Raw genomic sequence first — 19,849 nt, forward strand, 5'->3', positions numbered from 1 at the left:
GCCAAACGGCTGGAGATCTCTCTGATGGACGGTTTATTCCATTATAAAACACGGATCCGTCAGGACCAAGAAGGTTCCTGAGGGTCACAGTGATATCAACAACGTTTGTCACGTTCACAACCTGAATGTCCAGATCTTCAGCTGCCAACGTGACAAACAGCCTCAGACACAAGCTCTCTCTGAGTATTTACATTATGTCACAATAAATCTGTATTTTACATCCCTGTCACGGAGAATATTCTGCCTTTTGGGAAAGTAGACAAAACATCCTGGCTGCAAGAATTCATTCCTCACTTTCCCCAAACACGCAGGTTTTGCAATGTGCATTCCTTGTTGCTTAAACGAGAGAGCAAAACAACCATGTGGGACACTCCCCAGACCTCTGAATCCAGGAAAGGGGAAATCTGGGAAAAGGGGAATCCAGGAAGAGAAGGGGAAATGTGGGAAAAGGAAGACTTGGCAGCTGCTTCTTTCACCTCACCTCAGCAGGGAATGGGCTGAAATCCCTGCTCAGACACAGTAGTTCCAATGTTCCTTGTCCTTTCCCATTGGGATGCACCCAGGAGTGGCCGGGAAGGGGCACGAGGCCTTGAACAGCTTCCTTGCTTGGAAAGCGGCCACCTTTTCGGATGCAGGTTCAAGAAACCGTGCAGACTCTGGGGTTGTATGTCCCTCAAAGGGAGATGCACGAAGTTTTTTTATCCAGAGACAGAAAAATTCATCTTGTGCCCAAAACACTAGTGAAGCAGCAGCCAGTTAACAGGGCTGCAGCAAGAACATCTCTGCAAGGTGCTGCAAGCAGAGGGAGGAAATTAAATGACTGTCTTTTGGAAATATATCCATATATATATATATATATGTATATATTTGAGCTATATGGAGAGCTATGTGGAGAGAAGCTCCCCTTCCTGCACCCAGAAAGAGGTTTTCCAGGAGCGGCGTTCCTAGCGTTAGGATTATCGATACTCACCCAACTCACAGGCCGGCGAGCTCTGCTTTAACGTGTATTTCTTGGGCATTGCAGCAGGGCTGCTGCTTCTTGCTCCGGAGCTTTGGGAGAAGATAGCGCGGGCAGGGCTCCCTGCTCTATATATAAAGAAGTGTCCCCACCCGTCCCGTGGCTCCCTCCCTGCCGCCTCCGCCCGGGACACGGGGCTCCGTAGCGGGAGCCCCGCTCCGGCCGTGGGGCAGAGGTCCCCCGTGGAAGCTCAGAAGCCAACTCAAAGTCTTCCGAGCGCAATCGCATCTATTCCTGCCTTATCGGCGCTGTAAAACTGCCCAAGGGGCAATTAACGGGACGGCCGCGCGCTTTGATGCGGAGCCTTTTCCACGCTGCGAGCGGCAGCTGGGGGAAAGTTCCGCGCTCACCGGGGCACGTTATCAATCCTGGACCTCGATTAAAAAACCATTTGGAAGCGCATCGGGAGCGCACCGCTGATTAGGCCGGCAAAGCGGCCTGGACTCTGCTCCAGCGGGGCCGTCCGACAGATTAGAGCCCCAACGGGCACCGCGGAGCGTTTTCCAGCCGTCCGTACGTGCAGCGCTGATAAGACGTTACCCCTTCCCCTGGCTGGATCAATACAACGTATTATCACCAATTCCTGCTGGCCTGAAAACCACGAAAGCGCATTGATAACCCCACGGTTTCCTTCAAAATTACAAAAGGCCCCTGGTGCCTCTTTCTGATAAGCAACAGCTGAATAGGCAACACATAAAAAAAACCTACGTGCAAGGGCGAGAGCCTTCCCTGCCACCCAGGAGGGCAAAGACACCTGTGTGCGTGACTGGTCCCACGCTGCTGCCTCCCTTGGCTGCTCCGGGCGGGTTTCGGGGGCTTCCTCCAAGGAAAAGATGGGATTCTCCTTGGAAAAGCATCTTTGAGAACTCACGGAGCTGATGCTGGAAAACCTGGAAGTGAGAAAATAGAGGGCTTGGCTTTAGCAAGGTCAGACAGGAAAAAAGAGTAAAGCTTGGGGTAAAGGAGCAGATTGTCTTTAAGGTTCCTGCCCTGTTTCCTGTAACAGTCCCATAGCCAAGGGAGCAAACATGACCTATATGAACTGTGCGGGAACAGCTGCCAAACTGGTTTGGCCATGTGGGTCACGGGCACCGCGTCGCCGAAGGGAAGGACGGCGGCAGGGCCCGCGCGCGGCTCCGCTGCCCGGGAACACGGACCCAGCGGGGCTGCTCCAGCCCCGGCCTTCACAAAGCCAAGGAGGGCTGGAAAACAGGCAGTAAATCAGGAGGGACAAAGACAGGGCTGAAAATACACCCAGGACAGGGACAGAGCGGCTGGCAGGGGCAACTCGGGAAAGGGACGAGCCTCAAGTGGAGCAGCCAGGCAGGGAAACGAGGCGCTGCAAGGGGAAAGCTCCAAAGGGTGGGATGTTTCCCTTGGATTCGCACCAAGGCAGAGGCAGCACAAGGGAGACCTTCCCGGAGTCCCTTAACCAGGGGGCAAAATGGGGAGTCTTCATGGGGGGAGGAGGAAAGTACTAAAAGAAAGGATTCTTAATGGGGGAACCCAAGAGTCCCAGAGTCCCTTAACCAGGGGGCAAAATGGGGAGCCCTTCATGGCAGGAGGAGGAAAGTACTAAAAGAAAGGATTCTTAATGGGGGAACCCAAGAAAAGAAGGGGATCCATGGGGGATACTTAATGGGAATCCCAAGAAAACAAAAAGGATGCATGGGGGATACTTAATGGGGATGGGCTAAAAGACAGGACCTTTAAGGACAGGGGAGATGCTAGGGGAAGGGGCCCTTAATAGGGGCCTTTAAAGTGGAGTCTTTCATTAGGGGGGCTAATTGGCATGAATGGAGGGGCTAGTCCTAAACGGGAAGCCCTTAATGAGAGGACCGTTAATGAGGGAAAGCCCTCACGGACGGAGCTAAATGGGGCCCTTTCACAGAGACCCCCAATGAAGGGCCCAATTGGGGTCCTCAAGTGGGCGGCGGATCCCTCATGGCGGCCTCCAGCCGCCGCCGCCATTGCGGGCCCTGCCTGAAGCGCCGCTTCCGCCCGGCGCGCGTCACTTCCGCCCGCCTTCCTGCCTGCAGCCAATCAGCGCCCGCCGCCCCCCGCGCGCCCTTTGCCCCGCCGCCAAGATGGCGCTGCGCGTGGCGGGCCGGTGCCGGGCGCTGTGGGGCCGCCATTGCCGGCCCTGCCTGAAGCACCGCTTCCGCCCGGCGCGCGCCGCTTCCGCCCGCCTTCCCGCCTGCAGCCAATCAGCGCCTTCCGCCCTTTGCCCCGCCGCCAAGATGGCGCTGCGCGTGGCGGGCCGGTGCCGGGCGCTGTGGGGCCGCCGCGCGGGGCCCGGCGCCGCCGCCGCCGCCCCCCGCTGCCGCCAGGCGCTGCTGCAGCCGCGGGGGGCGCCCAGGTGAGCGGCGCGGGGCCCTCCCGCCGCGGGGCCCTCCCGCGTCACCGGCCGCGGAGCCTCCCCCCAGCCGCCGGTACCGGCCAACCCCCGCCCTGGTGCCCCAAATCGGCCCCGGAGCCCCCCGGTACAAAGCAGGGACCCCAACGCCCGCTGAGCCCCCGGGCTACCCCCCCAGGACGTTGCCAGGGCCCTCCCGGTGTCCCCCGTTACCGGCCATGGCACCACCGACCCCTCCAGTGTCCCCCAAACACCTTCCGTTGCCCCCCGTTACCGGCCGGGGACCCCCAGCACCCCCCAAGCGGCCGAACCCCCCAGCCCTGCCCCCCTCAGTGCCCTGAATCACCCCCCGTTACCGACCGGGAACACCGGGAACCCCCTGGGCTGCCCCCCAAGGAGTGACCAGACCCCCCCGGTACCGGCCGTGGCCCCTGACCCCCCCCCCCCCAGTGCCAAAAACCACCTCAAAACCCCCCAAAAAGCCACGGGCCCCCCCGTCCCTCTCCCTGCCCCCAACCCCACCGGGTCCCCCCAACCCGTCCCTTTGTGGGGGGGATCCATCCGTCCCCCCCCCGCCTCGTCCCCCCCCACCAGCCCCCCGTGCCGCGCGTCCGGCGGCGGCGGCGCCGGTGCCCGGGCGCTCCTGGCCGCCTGCGCCACCGGGGCCCGGCGCCTGGCCGGTACCTACGAGCGCTTCCTGCAGCGCCGCTGGCCCCGCTTCTACGTCCTGCACGCGGCCTTCACCGGAGGTGGGTCCGAGCGCTTCCCGACGGAGCGGGAACCTTATCCAGGGAGCGTCGGCTTTCCCGGGAATCGGTGCCGCGTTCCCCAGCCCCTCTCTCGGTCCAGGCATCCAGGCGCTGTTTTGGGAAGTGAAGGAAATAGGGAAGATCAAGTCCAAGATGTCCCGCCAGAGCCTGAGTTTTCACCAGCTTCCCTACAGGGAGATGGAGAGGCTGAGACAGGTACCGGGAACGCGTTTCCGTGTCGGAATGCCCGGAGGGACAAAATCCCGCTCTGTTTTACACCAAATGACACGGAGCGGTTGGAGCGGGACAGAGCAGCAGCTTTTCCTGGGTTAAGGGCTTACAAAAGGACCATTTTCCGCTCAGAACGGGGTTTGGATCGGATGCCATCTCCCGCTGTTAGTTTCCAGGGAATCCCTTGGTCTCTACCCCTAATGATTGTGATTTCCACGGCAGTTTCGCAGGGACCTGATCAAGGCCATTCCAATCGGGATTATCGCCATTCCGCCTTTTGCCAACTTCTTGGTTATCTTCCTCATGTGAGTATGAGCTGCCAAAACGCCGATTTTTCCCGTTTTCCTGGGATAGCGGCCGGCCGTTGCGCCAACGCTCGGGCAGCAGCACCTGCCTTTGGGCTCCGGTTTTCCCATCCACGGAGCACGTGGGAGATTCCTGCCCTTTTTCCAAGCTCTCCACGAGCGTCAGCCGCAGCTGGGAGCATCCAGCTGGGATCGGCTGCCTCCGTGCGGGCCTTTCCCGAAGGATACGGAGTTCCGTGCGCTGGGGTGGGCCAGGCTGCTCCTGCCGCTTGTCCTCGGCATTCCCGACGCGCCCCCGCTCTCCTTCCCAAGGTATTTCTTCCCGAGACAACTCCTGATCCGCCACTTCTGGACGCCGCAGCAGCGGATCGAGTTCCTGGACGCGTACCACGCGCTCCGGAGCGCCGCGTACGCCGACGTGCTGCGGAGCCTGGCGCTGGCCGAGCCGCGGCTGCGGGAGCTCTGCGCCAAGGCGGGTGCCACCCGCGTGGGACGCGGCGGCTTCGGGGCCACATCCCTTTGGATCGAGGCTCATTCCCGGTGCCGCTCCCGCAGGTGCAGCGGGGGGCCCAGCCGCGCGTGGCCGAGCTCTGCGCCCTCCGGGGCCTCTTCGCGGCGTCGCCGCTGGCGCTGAGCGGCCTCCGGGCGCCGCACGCGGTGAGTGACACCGGTGGGTGACATCGGTGACACCGGGGCTCCGCGCCGGAGCGCGGCGGGACCATCCTCCCTCCCTCCCGCGCCGCAGCGAGCCCTGAGCCGGGTGCTGTTCCTGACTCCGCGCCTGCCGGCGCCGCTCCTGAGGAGGCGCCTGCGGAGCCACGTGCTGGAGATCCGGCAGCTGGACCGGGCGCTGGCGCGCCTGGGAACGAGGGAGCTCTCCGAGGAGGAGCTGCGGGCGGTGAGGACGAGCGGGGAGACGGAGCCGGGAAGGGAGAGGGCCGGGGGCTCGGCAGGACCCCCCGTTTTCCTGCCCAAACCACTCCAAGCGGCACAGAGCAGCCCAATCCCTGCTCCCGCACCAGGAAGGAGCCAGGGAGCTCTGCTCATTCCCGCTCTCATTCCCGCTCTCATTCCCAGGCCTGTTACCTCCGCGGCCTGGACTCCACTCACCTGAGCGCGGGCGAGTGCCGAGTGTGGCTGGAGCAGTGGCTGGGGCTCTCCTGCAGGCTGGAGGGTGAGCGCGGCTCCGGGGAGGCCTCGGAATGGGATTCTGGGGATGGGTTTTGGGAGCAGGATTCTGGGGATGGGTTTTGGGAGTGGATTTATACAGGATGTGTTTTGGGAGCAGGTTTGTGCGGGATGGGTTTTGGGAGCGGGTTGGTGCGGGATGGGTTTTGGGAGCAGGATTCTGAGGATGGGTTTTGGGACTGCATTGACGTGGGATGGATTTTTGGGAGCAGATTTATACGGGATGGGTTTTGGGAGCAGGTTTGTGGGATGGGTTTTGGGAGCAGGTTTGTGTGGGATGGGTTTTGAGAGTGGGTTTGCAGGATGGATTTTTGGAGTGGGTTGGTGCGGGATGGATTTTAGGAGCAGGTTTGCGGGATGGGTTTTGGGAGCGGATTTATACGGGATGTGTTTTGGGAGCAGGTTGGTGTGGGGTGGGTTTTGGGAGCAGGTTGGTGTGGGATGTGTTTTGGGGGCGGGTTTGCTGGATGGGTTTTGGGAGCGGATTTATATGGGATGGGTTTTGGGAGTGGGTTTGTGCAGGATGGATTTTAGGAGCAGGTTTGCGGGATGGGTTTTGGGAGCGGATTTATATGGGATGGGTTTTGGGAGTGGGTTTGTGCAGGATGGATTTTAGGAGCAGGTTTGCGGGATGGGTTTTGGGAGCGGATTTATATGGCATGTGTTTTGGGAGCAGGTTTGCGGGATGGGTTTTGGGAGCAGGATTCTGAGGGATGGGTTTTGGGAGCAGGTTTGCGGGATGGGTTTTTGGGAGCGGGTTTGCAGGATGGGTTTTTGGGAGCGGTTTTCCCACATGGACCCCACACTCCCGGGCCATGGGGCAGCCTCACCCCTGCAGCAGCCCCGGGGGAAGCGGAACAGGAGGGAAATGGGGTCCCCCCGCGCGGAGCCCGACCGGCTCCGTGGGCCATTGGGGGCCCTGCGGCTGCGGAGGCCCCCGGGCCTCTGCCCCGGGCCTCCCTCCGCGCGGCCTCACCCGGCTCCTCCCGGCAGCCTCCGAGCTTTCCCTGCTGGCCAACAGCCTCGTCCTGCTCTCGCTCAACTACCCCCGCGCCCGGCCCTGAGCCGGACGGAGGGTCCGGAGCGGCCGAGGGCCCCGCGACGCCGGAGCCGCCTCCGCTCCCGCTGCCGCTCCCGGCGCTTTAGGGCCAACCCTTTGCCGGGGAGAAGCGGCGCCTGTCGGAGCTTCCCTTGGGAACGCGCTCGGGATTCGCCGCCCTGTTCCCCCGGAGCAGCTTCCCGAGCGGGCCGAGGAGCCGAGCGCGGCGCCGGGAGCTCTTCCCGATCCGCCCTTGCTCCTTGCACGGAAGGGGCAGGAGGATCCCGTGTGCATCCGCATCATCCTAAGGGATTGAACGGCCTCTTCCCGGCGCGGCCACCGCGTGATCCCTGTCCCTCTCCTGAGCGGAGCTCGACCTGCTTCCAGCGTTCAGGATTTCATTAAAGGCCAAAGGAAGCGGCCGGCTCCGGTTGGTCCTTCCCGCTCCGCGTTTTCCGTCTCTTGTCCCACCCGCAGCTCTTCCGCCCGAGGATGCAGCACGCCGGCACGGAAACTTTCCCACCTCTTTTTTCCTAAGCCGTATTAAGGTATAAATAGAGAAGAAACTGGAAAAAAAAGTAAGTAGAATTTAGCATCCCTCACTGCCTGGAGAAGAGGATCCTTCTCCGAACCCGGATCCGCGCTGCCGGGCAGCTGGAAGCTGCTTTTGCTGCGTTTTTCCTCAATCCGAGGTTCTCCCTCTGCGGTTTTCCAGGCCTTTACGATGGGATGGACCCGCAGCGCAAGTTGGAGCGTTTCTTTTATTTTTCCACTTAAATATTCTCTTTAAATACAGCATTATCACAATGAAAAGAACGGAAAAGGCCCCCCGGGGGGAAAAAAAAAATTGCGGAGGGACCGGACAAGCTTTGGATTCACACTGGAAAAAAGAAACCAAAATGCCACCTGTTACAGCGCGGGGGTCACCAGGTTGACGGGGACCGGGCGTCGCGGCGGGGACAACGCGGCCACCTCGGTAGCACCAGAGAGGGGACGGCCCCTGGGGGTCCTTGCGCAGCAGAGGGGTCGGGAGGAGCCGGCGGCAGTGTCAAAAAAAGAGCAAAACCCCCCAAAAAGGCCGAGATGCGCTTGCATTGCACGAGGAGCAGCAGTTCTCGTCGTAAAAATCGAGGAAATCCCGTTAGTTCTTTGCTTAGTGTGAAGGATCCGTCCGGGAGAGCTCGGGAGGATCCAGTCCGGCCACGCGGAGGCTCCCGGCCCGGCCGCTTCCGAAGCGTCCCGAGGATGGGACACAAATTGAGGAAAGGGAGTTAATGAAAAACAACGGAAACCAAGAAACTCCAAAGGCTTCGACCTATCCCAGCGCCGCGATCCGGCCAAGCCACGGTTGGGAATTTAGCCCTTGGGTCCCAGCTGGGCCTTAAGGCAGGAGGAAAATCCCCCTTCCCGCCCAGCAAACGCCCCTGGCTCCGATGCCACCCGGAGCCTCCAAAAAAACCCAGACCAGGAACCCCCCCTTGCAGAACAATTAAAGCACTTAATGCAGGACACAGTTTTCCCCCCGGATTCCCTTTCCTTGCTCTCCGTGGCCGGGCTCGGTGCGGTGGGATGTCCTCCCGTGGGAGCAGGGCTCCTCCTAGCAGCTCCGCGAGCCCCGGCTGAATTCCCAATGGGAAGGAGGGCGGAAGCCGGGATGGAGTTCCCGATGGGAAGGAGGGAGGTGGCTGGGATGGATCCCGCAGGCAACCGGGAAGGGCTCCGTGTTGCTCGGAGCCTCCCGCTCTCCTGCTCCGGCTTCCAACCGTTTGCGGGCGGAAAGCGGCGGCCCGGATCCTGCGCCGGATCCTGCCCCTTCCCGAAACATGGACGGAGAAGCGGCCACGGAGGAAGCGCTGGGAGATCCCACGGGGCCGAGTCCGTGTCCGTCGGTCCTGGAGCTGGAACGGGACCGGGACGGTGGCATCGTTAGGAGCAGCGACGCGGTGACGGCAAAGCAGGGAAAAGCTCCCGGGAAGCCTTTGCTCTGTGCAATGAAAGGGAGGGCGCTGACGCGTGCGGGGACGGCCGGCGCCGCCGTTCCCAGCCCATCCGGGCCTGGAGGAGGAGACGGAGCCCGGACGAGCCCTGGAAGGGGCGGCAGCAGCAGCACCGGGAGCCGCTGGCCTCGGCCTGGTAAACATTCACATTGGAAAACGTCCTTGTTTAAAAGCAATAAAATAAGAAGCAAAGGGGAAGGCTGCAACGCGCGGAACGAGCGGCCACGGGAAGCGACCCCTTCCAGCAAGGGAGCAGCGCCCGGCAGCGGGATCCATGGAAAAAGAACCGTGTGGACGGAGGAGGCAGCGCGGAGCGGGACGGAGCCGGCGCCCGGGGACCTCCGGCCGCCCGCGAGCACCGGGGGGGTCGTTTAAAAGTCTGTTCAAAGCAGCCCCCCCCCCGCCGCCCCGCAATTAAATAACCTCGAGCGGTTCCACTCCGGAAAATATCATCAATAAATAGACACCGGGGACGGGAGCAGCGAGGGCTCGGCCGCTCACACGGCCAGGGCGGGTGCCGGAGCCCGCTCCTCCGGCGAGGGCGGCTCGCGCGCCGGGGCCGGCTCCGGGTCCGGATCCGGGGAGTTTGTGCGGGACGGAGGAGCGGGAGCCTCCGAGGGCGACGCGGGAGCCTCCGAGGACGACGCGGGGACCGGGGGCACTTCGGCCTCGCTCGGAGCCGCCGCCGCGCGGCCACAAGTCACCAGCGACGCCGCGGGGCCGGAGCTGCCGCTCGGATCCTTGTCGTTCGCGGAGGAGGTTGCCGAGGATGAGGAGGGCGGCTCAGGCTCCTCCGCGCCGCTCTTGCTCCCCAGCCGCGGCTCCACTTGGTAATAGACCACGGGGCCACCGTTCAAGTAGGGCTGGTCGCCCGCGGCCGAGGCCGGGGCCTCGGGGCCGTCGGCGAAGCAGAGGACGGACGAGCCCGGCGGCAGCTGCGCCTGGATGAGGATGGGAGCGCCGAGCGCCGGGCACAGCCCCTCCGGCACGGCCAGCGGCTCCTCCAGGATGCAGACGCCCAGGCTCTCCACGCTGGAGCCGCTGCTGGAATCCTCCTCCGCCTTGAGCCTCTCCAGCTCCTCGGCCGTCTGCAGGTGCATCACGGCCGTCTCGTTCTCCGCCATGAATTCCTGGAAGTCCTGCGTCTCGGCGGGCTGCGCGCCCGGCCAGGCGCCGCCGGAGCCGTGGGACGGCTCCTCGGCGGCGGCCGGCGCGCGGGCGCCCTGGCGCTTGTTCTCCAGCTCCAGCTTCATGATGGTGTGGAGGTAGTGAGTCCGCACGCGGATGGGGTTGAACTCGATGCGCCCGGCCATGTTCCCGCAGCCGTCGCGGGAGCAGCCGCAGGGGAAGGACATGCGATCCACCTGCGCGGGGAGGGAGACGCTGCAGGGGACGCGGCGCGACGCAGCCACCGATTCCCTCCCGCTGCCCCTTCCCGCAAGGACAAATCCCGGCGGGATGAAGCCCGCGGGATTCCGGGGCGTCTCACCTGGCACTTGATGCCCGCCTGGCTGCAGGCGCAGGCCTCGGGGTCGCAGTAGAGGCGGCAGTCGCAGCCGCACTCCTCGCGGGACAGCCGGATCGCCCGCAGCTCCTGCTTCTCCTCGGCGTCGATGCGGTGCACGCCGGACGCGCGGAGCAGCGCCCGCCGCCGCTTGGTGGGCAGCGGCTGCAGGAAGAAGTAGTCGTCCACCTCCACGTTCTCCACGTCGATGTCGTCGTCCGAGACGTCCTCCAGCGTGAGGCCGTCGGCCTCCTCGGACTCCACGGTGCCGTTCTTGGTGAGCTGCGGGACGGGGGGGAAGAGCTGAGGCCAGAAAGTGCCGGCGCCTCCGCATGAAGCCTCCTCCCGCGCCAGCGTTTTGGAGCGAGGTTTTTGCAGGAAAAGCAATGGGAGTGACACCGAGTGACCCGTGGGGCAGCGAGAATGGGAAAGAAATAAGGAAAAAAGGGGAACAGCCCCCAGTCCCCATCTCTCCCCTCCCGCGTGGCCGGTGATCCGGAGGCCGCCCCGTCCCGCTCGCCCGGCGCTACCTTCATCTTCTTGGCGTGCAGCTTCTCCTCCTTGAGGTGCTCGCGGAGGATCTCGCGGTGATTCACCTCCTGCTCCTGGGCGAACTCGCAGAGCGTGTAGCGGCGCACGCAGCTGTGGCGCGGCGCCATGCCCAGCGAGCTGCCGCCCTGGCTGGGCACGCTGGTGAAGCCCTGGCGCCGCGCGAAGTAGTACACGGTGACCTGGTCGAAGCGCACGTTCTTGCGGCGCGGAGCCTTCTGCCGCCGCAGGATGGAGGTGGCTGCGGGGGGGAGAGCCCCGGCGGGGACGTGAGGGACCCCCCGGGGCCTTCGGCCTCCCCTTTGGATGGACCTCGAAAGGGAGCCCGGGTGGGTCGTGAGGGGCGCGGGTGGGGAGGGAAGGGCTGCGGATGGGGACAACGGGGAGGAAAGTGGCCTCAGATGGGGACAACGGGGAGGAAAGCAGCTCTGGATGGGGAGAAGGGGGAAGAAAGTGGCCTCAGATGGGGACAAGTGAGAGGAAAGTGGCTCCAGATGGGGACACAGGGAGGAAAGTGGCTCCGGATGGGGACACAGGGAGGAAAGTGGCTCCGGATGGGGATAAGGGGGAGAAAAGCGGCTCCAGATGGAGCAAATGAGAGGAAAGTGGCCACGGATGGGGACAAAGTGGGGAAAGCGGCTCTGGATGGGGAGAAGGGGGAGGAAAGTGGCTCTGGATGGGGAGAAGGGGGAGGAAAGTGGCCTCAGATGGGGACAACAGGGAGGGAAGCGGCTCTGGATGAGGAAAACAGGGAGGAAAGCCGCCGCAGATAGGGACAAGGGGGAGGAAAGAGGCTCTGGATGGGGACAAGGGGGAGGAAAGCGGCCATGGATGGGAACAACTGGGAAAAAAGCGGCTCTGGATGCCAAAAATGGGGAGGAAAGAGGCTCTGGATGGGGACAACCTGGAGGAAAGCGTCTCTAGATGGGGATAACGGGGAGGAAAGCGGCTCTAGATGGGGATAATGGGGAGGAAAGCGGCTCTGGATGGGGACACGGAGAGGAAAGCGGCTCTGGATGGGGATAACAGGGAGGAAAGCGGCTCTGGATGGGGATAACAGGGAGGAAAGCGGCTCTGGATGGGGATAACAGGGAGGAAAGCGGCTCTGGATGGGGATAACAGGGAGGAAAGCGGCTCTGGATGGGGATAACAGGGAGGAAAGCGGCTCTGGATGGGGATAACAGGGAGGAAAGCGGCTCTGGATGGGGATAACAGGGAGGAAAGCGGCTCTGGATGGGGATAACAGGGAGGAAAGCGGCTCTGGATGGGGATAACAGGGAGGAAAGCGGCTCTGGATGGGGATAACAGGGAGGAAAGCGGCTCTGGATGGGGATAACAGGGAGGAAAGCGGCTCTGGATGGGGATAACAGGGAGGAAAGCGGCTCTGGATGGGGATAACAGGGAGGAAAGCGGCTCTGGATGGGGATAACAGGGAGGAAAGCGGCTCTGGATGGGGATAACAGGGAGGAAAGCGGCTCTGGATGGGGATAACAGGGAGGAAAGTGGCCTCAGATGGGGACAAGGGGGAGGAGAGCGGCTCTGGATGGGGACAACGGGGAGGAAAGTGGCTCTGGATGGGGATAACGGAGGAAAGCGGCTCCGGACGGGGACGCGGGGCAGGGAAGCGGCTCCGGATGGGGACAAGGGGCAGGGAAGCGGCTCCGGACGGGGACGGGGGCAGCGGCGGCCGCACTCACGCGTGAAGCCGGCCGAGCTGGGCGGGTTGACGCTGTCGCAGCTGTCGGCGCTGTCGCTGTTGGAGATCTCATCGTCCGAGTTGGAGCCGGCGGAGGCCGCGTCGGCCTCCTCGAACCTCCGCTTGAGGCTGCCGCTCGCGGCCATGGGGCTGGGGCCCGCATGGGGGGCCGGGCGGCGCGCGGGGCCGGGCGGCGCGCGGGAACGCCGGGGCCTCCCGGGCTCCTGCGGCACGGGGAGAGCGTCAGGGCGCCCGGAGCCGCCGGGATCCGCATCCCGCTTCCGAGCCCCGCGCCGGGATCCGCATCCCGCTTCCCGGCCCCGCGCCGGGATCCGCATCCCGCTTCCCGGCCCCGCGCCGGGATCCGCATCCCGCTTCCCGGCCCCGCGCCGGGATCCGGGTCCCGCTTCCCGGCCCCGCGCCGGGATCCGGGTCCCGCTTCCCAGCCCCGCACCGGGATCCAGATCCCGCTTCCCAATCCTGCACCAGGAACCAGGTCCCTCTTCCCAGCCCCACACTAGGATTCATGTCCATCTTCCCATCCTCACGCCGGGACCCACATCCCTCTTCCCGGCCCCGCGCCGGGATCCACATCTCACTTCCCAACCCCGCGCCGGGATCCGCATCCCGCTTCCCGGCCCTGCGCCGGGATCCACATCCCGCTTCCCGGCCCCGCGCCGGGATCCACATCCCGCTTCCCGGCCCCACACTAGGATTCATATCCATCTTCACATCCTCGCGCCAGGATCCACATCCCTCTTCCCAGCCCTGCGCCGGGATCCACATCCCTCTTCCCAGTGCCACACCGGGATCCAGATCCCTCTTCTCACCCCCGTGCTGGGATCCACATCCCTCTTGCCAACCCCGCGCTGGGATCCAGATCCCTCTTCCCATCCCCACATTAGGATACACGTCCATCTTCCCATCCCTGCACTGGAATCTGGGCCTCTCTCCCCATCCTCACGCTGGGATCCATGTCCCTCTTCCCATCCCTGCACTAGGATTCGCGCCCGCTCCGCTCTGCCATCTCCGGAGCATCCGCAGCCCGGCTTGGGAAGAGCTCCGGCTCCAAACCTTCCCCGGCAGATCCCGGATCGGCTGCCCAAGGCCCCGCTAATGAACACCCAGATTTAGGAAGGCGCCTGGATTTAGGAAGGCGCCCGGCACGCGCAGGGGCTCCCATGGGATCCAGGGAAGATCCGCGACCGCCGGCAGGGCCGGACCCAAAGCCAAGGTGGGAATTGGGTATTCCGGGATCCGCTCTGCGCCCCAGCGCAGCACCTGCCTCCGTCTCCCTTTCCCTTTTCCCGCTTTTTTAACGGGACATCCTCACCCCCATGCAGGAGCCACCAGCGGAATAACCCGGCTGCGGGGACCGTTTTCCGCACCAAAACCCCGACCGCCAGAGCGGGATCTGCCCTCGGAGCGAGCCCGGAGCTCCGGGAGCGGGAAGGAGGGATGCGGGATGAGCGGGATGGGGCCGGGAAGCGCCGCCGCGGCCTCCCCGCTCCGCTCGGCCTCCGCTCCGGTTCTCATGGCAACGGAACCAACGGAGCTTCATAAAGAAACCGCCGGCAACCGCCGCTCCCGCACGGAGCCGGGCGGGATCGCGGAGCCTCCCGGGAGGCCGGAGCGGAGCCGAGCGCAGGTAGCGCCCGGGAAGGGGGAGGCGCCGCAGGATGAGACAGCAGGAAGGAGAGCGGCCGCTCCGGCCTCCATGCGGGAGATTCCCGCCCGGAGCGCTCCCGGCTCCGAGACCCCGGCCCTCCCCTCGGATCCCTGCCAGGGGGTCCCGCTGCTCCGCGGGAAGCGGCCACGTGACGCCGATTCCCGGCTTTTCCGCTATTAAACTGCGCCGAAAGGAGCTCCGCTAAAAATACCCATTTTTCCATGTCAGCCCTTGCTGGAATTGCCAGGGAAGCAGCTCCCAGATGAGGAGCGCGGAGCGGCAGGGAAGCCCGGAGCATCCCGAGCCTCCGGATCCCCCCGGAGCGCCGGCGATGCCGGGACGGAGCCGTGCGGAAGGCGACCCCAAATTTCTTGAAAATAAGGCAGTTTCTGACCTATATAAATAAACCCTCCCTGGGCCCGGCCGCGGGATGCGGGCAGGGATGCAAGGACAACGCGGAGCCGTTGCCGAGAGGGCTTCCCGGGAAGCGCAGCCCTTCCCGGAGAAGCCGCATCCGAGCGCCCAGCGCCGCTTAATGACGGCAGCGTCACGATCCGTGGGAGAAAATAAAACGGGAACCCACGGAGCCGGTTTAGCCCCGGCAGCAGCAATCCCGGCTTCTCCCGGAAAACGGGAAGCAGAGCCAGCAGGCGGCTCCCGGGGTGCATGGAGAGGGATTCCAGCCCTGGAAGCGGGATCCGGGGATGACAGGGCCCCGGCGCCGCAGCGCGACGGGGACGCGCTGCAAGGGGGAGGGAAAGGCGGCGGATCCGGGAACGCCGCGCTCACCTCCTCAAGGACACGGCACATTCCCAGCCCTTCCCGCAAGGATGCGAGCGCGGCCGGAGCGCGGGAATCCACAGGGATCCAACATGGGCGGCCAGAAAGGCCAGGACCGGTGGTGACGGGGCAGCCGCCATCCCGGAGCGCATCCGGAGCGGCGCTCCGTGATCCCTGCTCCAGAGCCCGGCAAGATCCAGAGCCGTCCAAGGGGACGGCCGCGGTGGCAGATCCCTCACCGGAGGCTTCCCGCAGGATTCGGCTATCGGCCTCCGCGGAAGAAGGATTTACGGATCTTCGGCGCCGTGAGCTGTCCGGGTTGCGGAGGATGCCGGTCGCATCCGCTCGCTCCGACGTTGCATCCTCGCGGGTCGATCCGTGCCGGGGCTCAGCCGATAGCGCTGCCATTCCCAGCCCCGCGCCGGGATCCAGGCTCTGCTCCAGTCAGCGGGCGCCGGATGGAGAAATCTGGAAATCCGGGATACGGCGCCCGCTTATGCAACCGGCATCGGAGCGAGGAGCGACGGTCCGGGCTGTCCTGGCGCAAATGGCCCCCATTGGCGTCTCCGCGGAGGCTGCGGCTCTTCCTCCGCTGCTCCCGGAGCTTCCAGGGACATCGGACGGTGAATCCGGGAAATTCCGGCCTTGACCAAACCCTCGGCCCTTTGCCCGTCACCGGAATCCGGCCTCGAACCGAACCTGGGGCTATCCCAGGGCGCGCTGCGGGATCTTGATCCGAAGATGTTCCTTGGAGATGAGGACAAGGACACGAGGCCACCAGGGCTGCTCATGGGGCCGGGTCGGAGGCTGCGGGGCTGGAACGGGAATGTCGGGATGCTCCTCTTGCCGCACAGGGAAGGGGCTGAGCTGGGCCCAGCAGTGGGAAAGCCAGAAGCCGTCGAGCTCCGTCTGCTCTGGATCATCCGGATCATCCAGCCGGGACATTCCCAGATGGGCTCCGCCGAGGATCCCAGAAGGGCCGAGGCGGCTCCCATCCCCAAGCGGCAGCAGGAAGGTCCTCAAGGCCCCGGCTCCCAATGGAAGGAGCTCCCTTCCCGCTCCTTCTCTCCCCGTTTCAGGAAAGGGGCGTCCAAGCGGGATGGAGCAGGAGTCGCTGGGAAGAGCGATGGGCTCCTCAGCACCGGCGGCCGCAGATTTAGCTCTAACGATCACCCCAAATCTCACGTCACTTCCCAGCGTTCATGGCGCATCCATGAGCTCCGCATAGCGATTCCCTAAAAACCAACCGCTCCGGGACCTTCCGCGGTTCCGAACCAGCCACGAGGCTTCCTGCATCCCAGAACAGCTCCAGGACATGTCCCCAGCGGCCCCCTCGGTGCCACCCGCTCCGTCCTGGGAGCGCCAGGACCCCGAGGTCCCACAACAACCGGATTCCCAACAAGGGGGACGAGGAACGCGGGAACGGCCCCGCTCGGAGCCGCTCCTGACCCAATCCTGCCTCATCTCCGCCATGGCGGGAATGGCTCCGTGGATGGGGAAAACGGGGCGACCGGCCCCTCCGGGGACACCGGGAACACCGCGGAGCCTTGGGGACACCGCAGAGCCCAGGGACCCCACGGAGCCCGGGGACACCGGGAACACTGCGGAGCCTTGGGGACACCACAGAGCCCAGGGACCCCACGGAGCCCGGGGACACCGGGAACACTGCGGAGCCTGGGGACACCGGGAACATCGTGAAGCCTTGGGGACACCGCAGAGCCCAGGGACCCCAGGGACACACGTGCCCCGTCCCATGCCCCATCCCGCAACCCCAGCCCCCCGTGTCCCCCTGCTCACCGGGGCAGAGGGGGACAAACCCCAGCCACAAAATCCCCCCCTATGGTCCCTATAGGCCCTATACAGAGGGAGGGGGAGGGGCTCCTCCCCCAGCAGGTACAAGCGCCCCCCCCCCCCTCCCCCCCAGCCCCTATAGGCCCCATGCGGAGGAGGGGGGAGATCCACAACAGAGACAGCCGCCCCCTCCCCAGCTATAGGGGACCCCACAGCCCCTATAGGCCCCGTGCAAAAGTGCTGGGGGGGAGGGAAAGACCCCCAGCCCCCACCCCATTATAGGGTGACCGCCCCCCCCCCAGCTATAGGGCCCCCCCATCCCCTACAAGGAAACGGGGAGGGGTCTCTCCCCACCCCCCCCTCCCTTTAAGGCGGCGGGAAGGGCCCCCCCCCCCCACCCCCCGTGCACTCACCGGCTCCGGCGGGGGGAGGAGCGGGGCCCGGGAGGGGGAGGGGGGGCTGGCGGCGGCGGGGGGGGCCGCTGGGGGTGGGGGGCGGCCGCGCGCTCCCACCCCGCCGCCGCTCGGCGACAACAATGGGGCCGCGGGCGCAGCGCCGCCCCTTATATAGCCCGCGTCACGTGACGGGCGCCCCCCCCCCCCCGCCGCCGCCAACGCCCGCGCCGCGCGGCCTGACGGGAAAGCGAGTCCCGGCCGCGGCCGCCTCGCAGCCCTGCGGCGGCGGCGCGGGGCACCATGGGAGCGGGAGGCGCCGCGGGGCGCGCCGGGAAGTGTAGTGCGGAAGGGGGCGAAGGGGAGGCCGGGAAATGTAGTGCGGGGAGGGGGCTGCCATGCCGGGGGGGGGGCGGGTGCAAAAAGCCTGGACCCCCCCGCCGTGTCCCCTCCCCACCTTTGCATCCCCCTGGATCCCTATGGGACCACCCCCCTATGGAATGAGGGCCGAGCAGGAGGCTGCACAGGGGCCTTTGGGGGCTGGAATCCCCCAATGTGGGACCCACAGGTCCAGCTCCATCCCGGCCCCACAAGCCTGAGACTGCCAGGGAGAAGATCAGGGAGCGCCAGGAAAGCCGTGGGAACGGGAAAGCCCCGGGCGTGCGGCTCTGTTGGGATCAAGGGAAAGGCGGCTGGAAGGAGGGGGCCGGGAACTGCCCGCCGGGGGAGTCTAGACAGGAGCTTAGTGAGGCTGGAAATGGGGGAATGGGGCAAACGGCGCCTTCCTTAACTCCGGAATAACCCAACAGCTGCAGCTCTGATGCAGGAGACGCCAAAGGGCAGCTCAGCCAAAAAACAGCCGGAGAAGCGGAGCCTCCGCTGGCCAGGACGACCCTCCGCATCCGTGCGGGACCTCCAGGCGCTCCGGCCTTCGGCTCTTCGCCCGGGAGACTCGTCGCTCACCTCGGCGCGCCGGGAACGCGGCCGCTCATTTCCCGCGGGGGCCGCGGAGCCGCCGCAGCACCGGGATTAGCCGAGGAATTAACGAATAAGCAGGTCAAGGCCCTGGGATGGGAAGGCTGGTGCAGCAAAGTGCCGGCCGATTAAACGCCCTCTCCATCCGCCGCTCCGAGTCGCTTCTTCCCGGTGAGGAGGAAGCAGCGGCCCCATTGCCACCTTTGTCCCACTGGGAGCAGTCCGAGCCGGAGCGCTTGGCCGGCGTTTTCCCATTGGATGCATTAAAAGACTCCGTACGCACCTGGAAACACGGGTAGAAACGGTTTACCAAGGCCTCACCGCTCTTGCACGTGTCTCATCGCACCTTGCGTGGACGAACGGGGAGAACGGAACAAAAGGGAAGTCAGCAGGAAAATCTGGAGCACACGACGAGGGGATTCTGCTGCTGCTGCCCCAAACGCTGCGATCAGCCCGTTTGCACCACGGACACAGAGAGCTACTGGCCACGGGCCCTTGGCCAGTGCCCCTTTGTTTGGGCTATTTTCATTTGCATCCCCAAAGAAAACACATAATTTTTTAGGAGACGGACGTCGGGAACGGGTTATTTTATGGCTTATAAATAAAGGGAAGCAGGCGGGATTTTAGCAGCAGGGATAGCAGTGCCCTGCTCACCCCGGGGACCTACGTCCTCTGCCCCGTGCTGGCTCCTGCTGCAGCCTATTTCCAATCAGGCTCCTGGTTTGTGATCTATTTTTTCCTTACCCATTCTGCCCACTACGTTCTCAGGGGATGCAGGTGTTATCCGGGGCATCTCGTTCTCTACCAGGCTCTTATGGACACGGAAGGACGATCCGGTACCTGCCAAGCTGCCATCCCGGCCCCCTTCACATAGGCACTTGGGTCACTGTCACATCCAGTTTTGCCCAAACCTTTCTGATTTGTCTCATTCTTTCTCAGTGCACACAGGGCTTGAGCAGTGCTTGGCCAGGGGGATGCAGGGGCAGCAACCAAGTCCGCATGCAGCTACGAGTCACATTTTCATCCAGGACACCTACATCTTCCTTCCTTCCCTTTGAAACCCTTAAATCATGCGGAAAAATCCCACAGACCAAACTAAGGAGCTGCTACTTAATCCGATTTCACTTCGCTTCACGTTTTGCTCTGACTGCACGCGCCGTACCGATTGAATCTGGACACCGAGTTGCTGAGGACCTCAGCAGTGGCAAGGGAAGGTTGGAGCGCGACGGCACCAAGTCACCACCACTCCCGGGGTGGCCGGAGAGGAGAAAACCAAGTCACCCCTTTGTCCAACAGAGGCATTGTAATAATAAAGCAAAAAAAATTAAAAATCCCCCTCCCCAGCCCTAGCCTACCCCTCCATCAACGCAGTACGCAGCACGTTTGAGACCCGCTCAGCTCAGCACGTGTCAGGGAGAAAGTTTTTGGGCCGATTTAATCACCGTTCGCCCGCGAGTCTGAGGGCGACGGGAGCCGATGCCTCTCGGGAAGGCGGAGCGCGTTTCGCCACGGAAAAGTCCCTTCCGCCGCTCTCGGGCATTCCCAGCGCCGGCTCCGGCGCTGCGGCCGCTGCCACCGCGGCAGCTCGTGAGGAAGAGGAAGCAGCAGGT

General features: G+C 64.3%; 2 protein-coding genes across 2 annotated transcripts; one reads left to right on the forward strand and one right to left on the reverse strand.

Annotated features, from left to right (window-relative positions):
- The first annotated feature begins 3,105 nt into the window (after nucleotides 1-3,105).
- LETMD1 (LETM1 domain containing 1) lies at nucleotides 3,106-6,911 on the forward strand. Its single transcript, XM_088529747.1, has 9 exons — nucleotides 3,106-3,281; nucleotides 3,969-4,123; nucleotides 4,224-4,339; nucleotides 4,577-4,659; nucleotides 4,972-5,131; nucleotides 5,215-5,316; nucleotides 5,405-5,557; nucleotides 5,737-5,833; nucleotides 6,841-6,911. The coding sequence occupies exons 1-9, from the start codon at nucleotides 3,106-3,108 to the stop codon at nucleotides 6,909-6,911; spliced, it is 1,113 nt and encodes a 370-aa protein (XP_088385873.1).
- Nucleotides 6,912-9,380: 2,469 nt separating this feature from the next.
- CSRNP2 (cysteine and serine rich nuclear protein 2) lies at nucleotides 9,381-12,811 on the reverse strand. The gene is made up of 4 exons (XM_088529767.1): nucleotides 12,634-12,811; nucleotides 10,918-11,177; nucleotides 10,373-10,669; nucleotides 9,381-10,247 (listed from the first exon to the last, which is right to left on the reverse strand). The coding sequence occupies exons 1-4, from the start codon at nucleotides 12,776-12,778 to the stop codon at nucleotides 9,381-9,383; spliced, it is 1,569 nt and encodes a 522-aa protein (XP_088385893.1). The 5' UTR covers nucleotides 12,779-12,811.
- Nucleotides 12,812-19,849: the final 7,038 nt, after the last annotated feature.

Source organism: Tinamus guttatus, unplaced genomic scaffold (genome assembly GCF_059628265.1).
Source record: "Tinamus guttatus ecotype Peru unplaced genomic scaffold, ASM5962826v1 Tinamus_guttatus_pri_ptg000344l, whole genome shotgun sequence".
NCBI lineage: Eukaryota > Metazoa > Chordata > Aves > Tinamiformes > Tinamidae > Tinamus > Tinamus guttatus.

Bases quoted from the DNA above. Each gene is read 5' to 3' on its own strand.
- LETMD1 (XM_088529747.1), top strand. From the start codon at position 3,106: ATGGCGCTGCGCGTGGCGGGCCGGTGCCGGGCGCTGTGGGGCCGCCAT. The intron at 4,124-4,223 runs GTGGGTCCGAGC...CTCTCGGTCCAG, and splicing joins GCACGCGGCCTTCACCGGAG to GCATCCAGGCGCTGTTTTGG. The intron at 5,132-5,214 runs GCGGGTGCCACC...CCGCTCCCGCAG, and splicing joins TGCGGGAGCTCTGCGCCAAG to GTGCAGCGGGGGGCCCAGCC.
- CSRNP2 (XM_088529767.1), bottom strand. From the start codon at position 12,778: ATGGCCGCGAGCGGCAGCCTCAAGCGGAGGTTCGAGGAGGCCGACGCG. The intron at 10,670-10,917 runs GTAGCGCCGGGC...CCCGTCCCGCAG, and splicing joins TGCACGCCAAGAAGATGAAG to CTCACCAAGAACGGCACCGT. The intron at 10,248-10,372 runs GTGAGACGCCCC...CTCCCCGCGCAG, and splicing joins AGGCGGGCATCAAGTGCCAG to GTGGATCGCATGTCCTTCCC.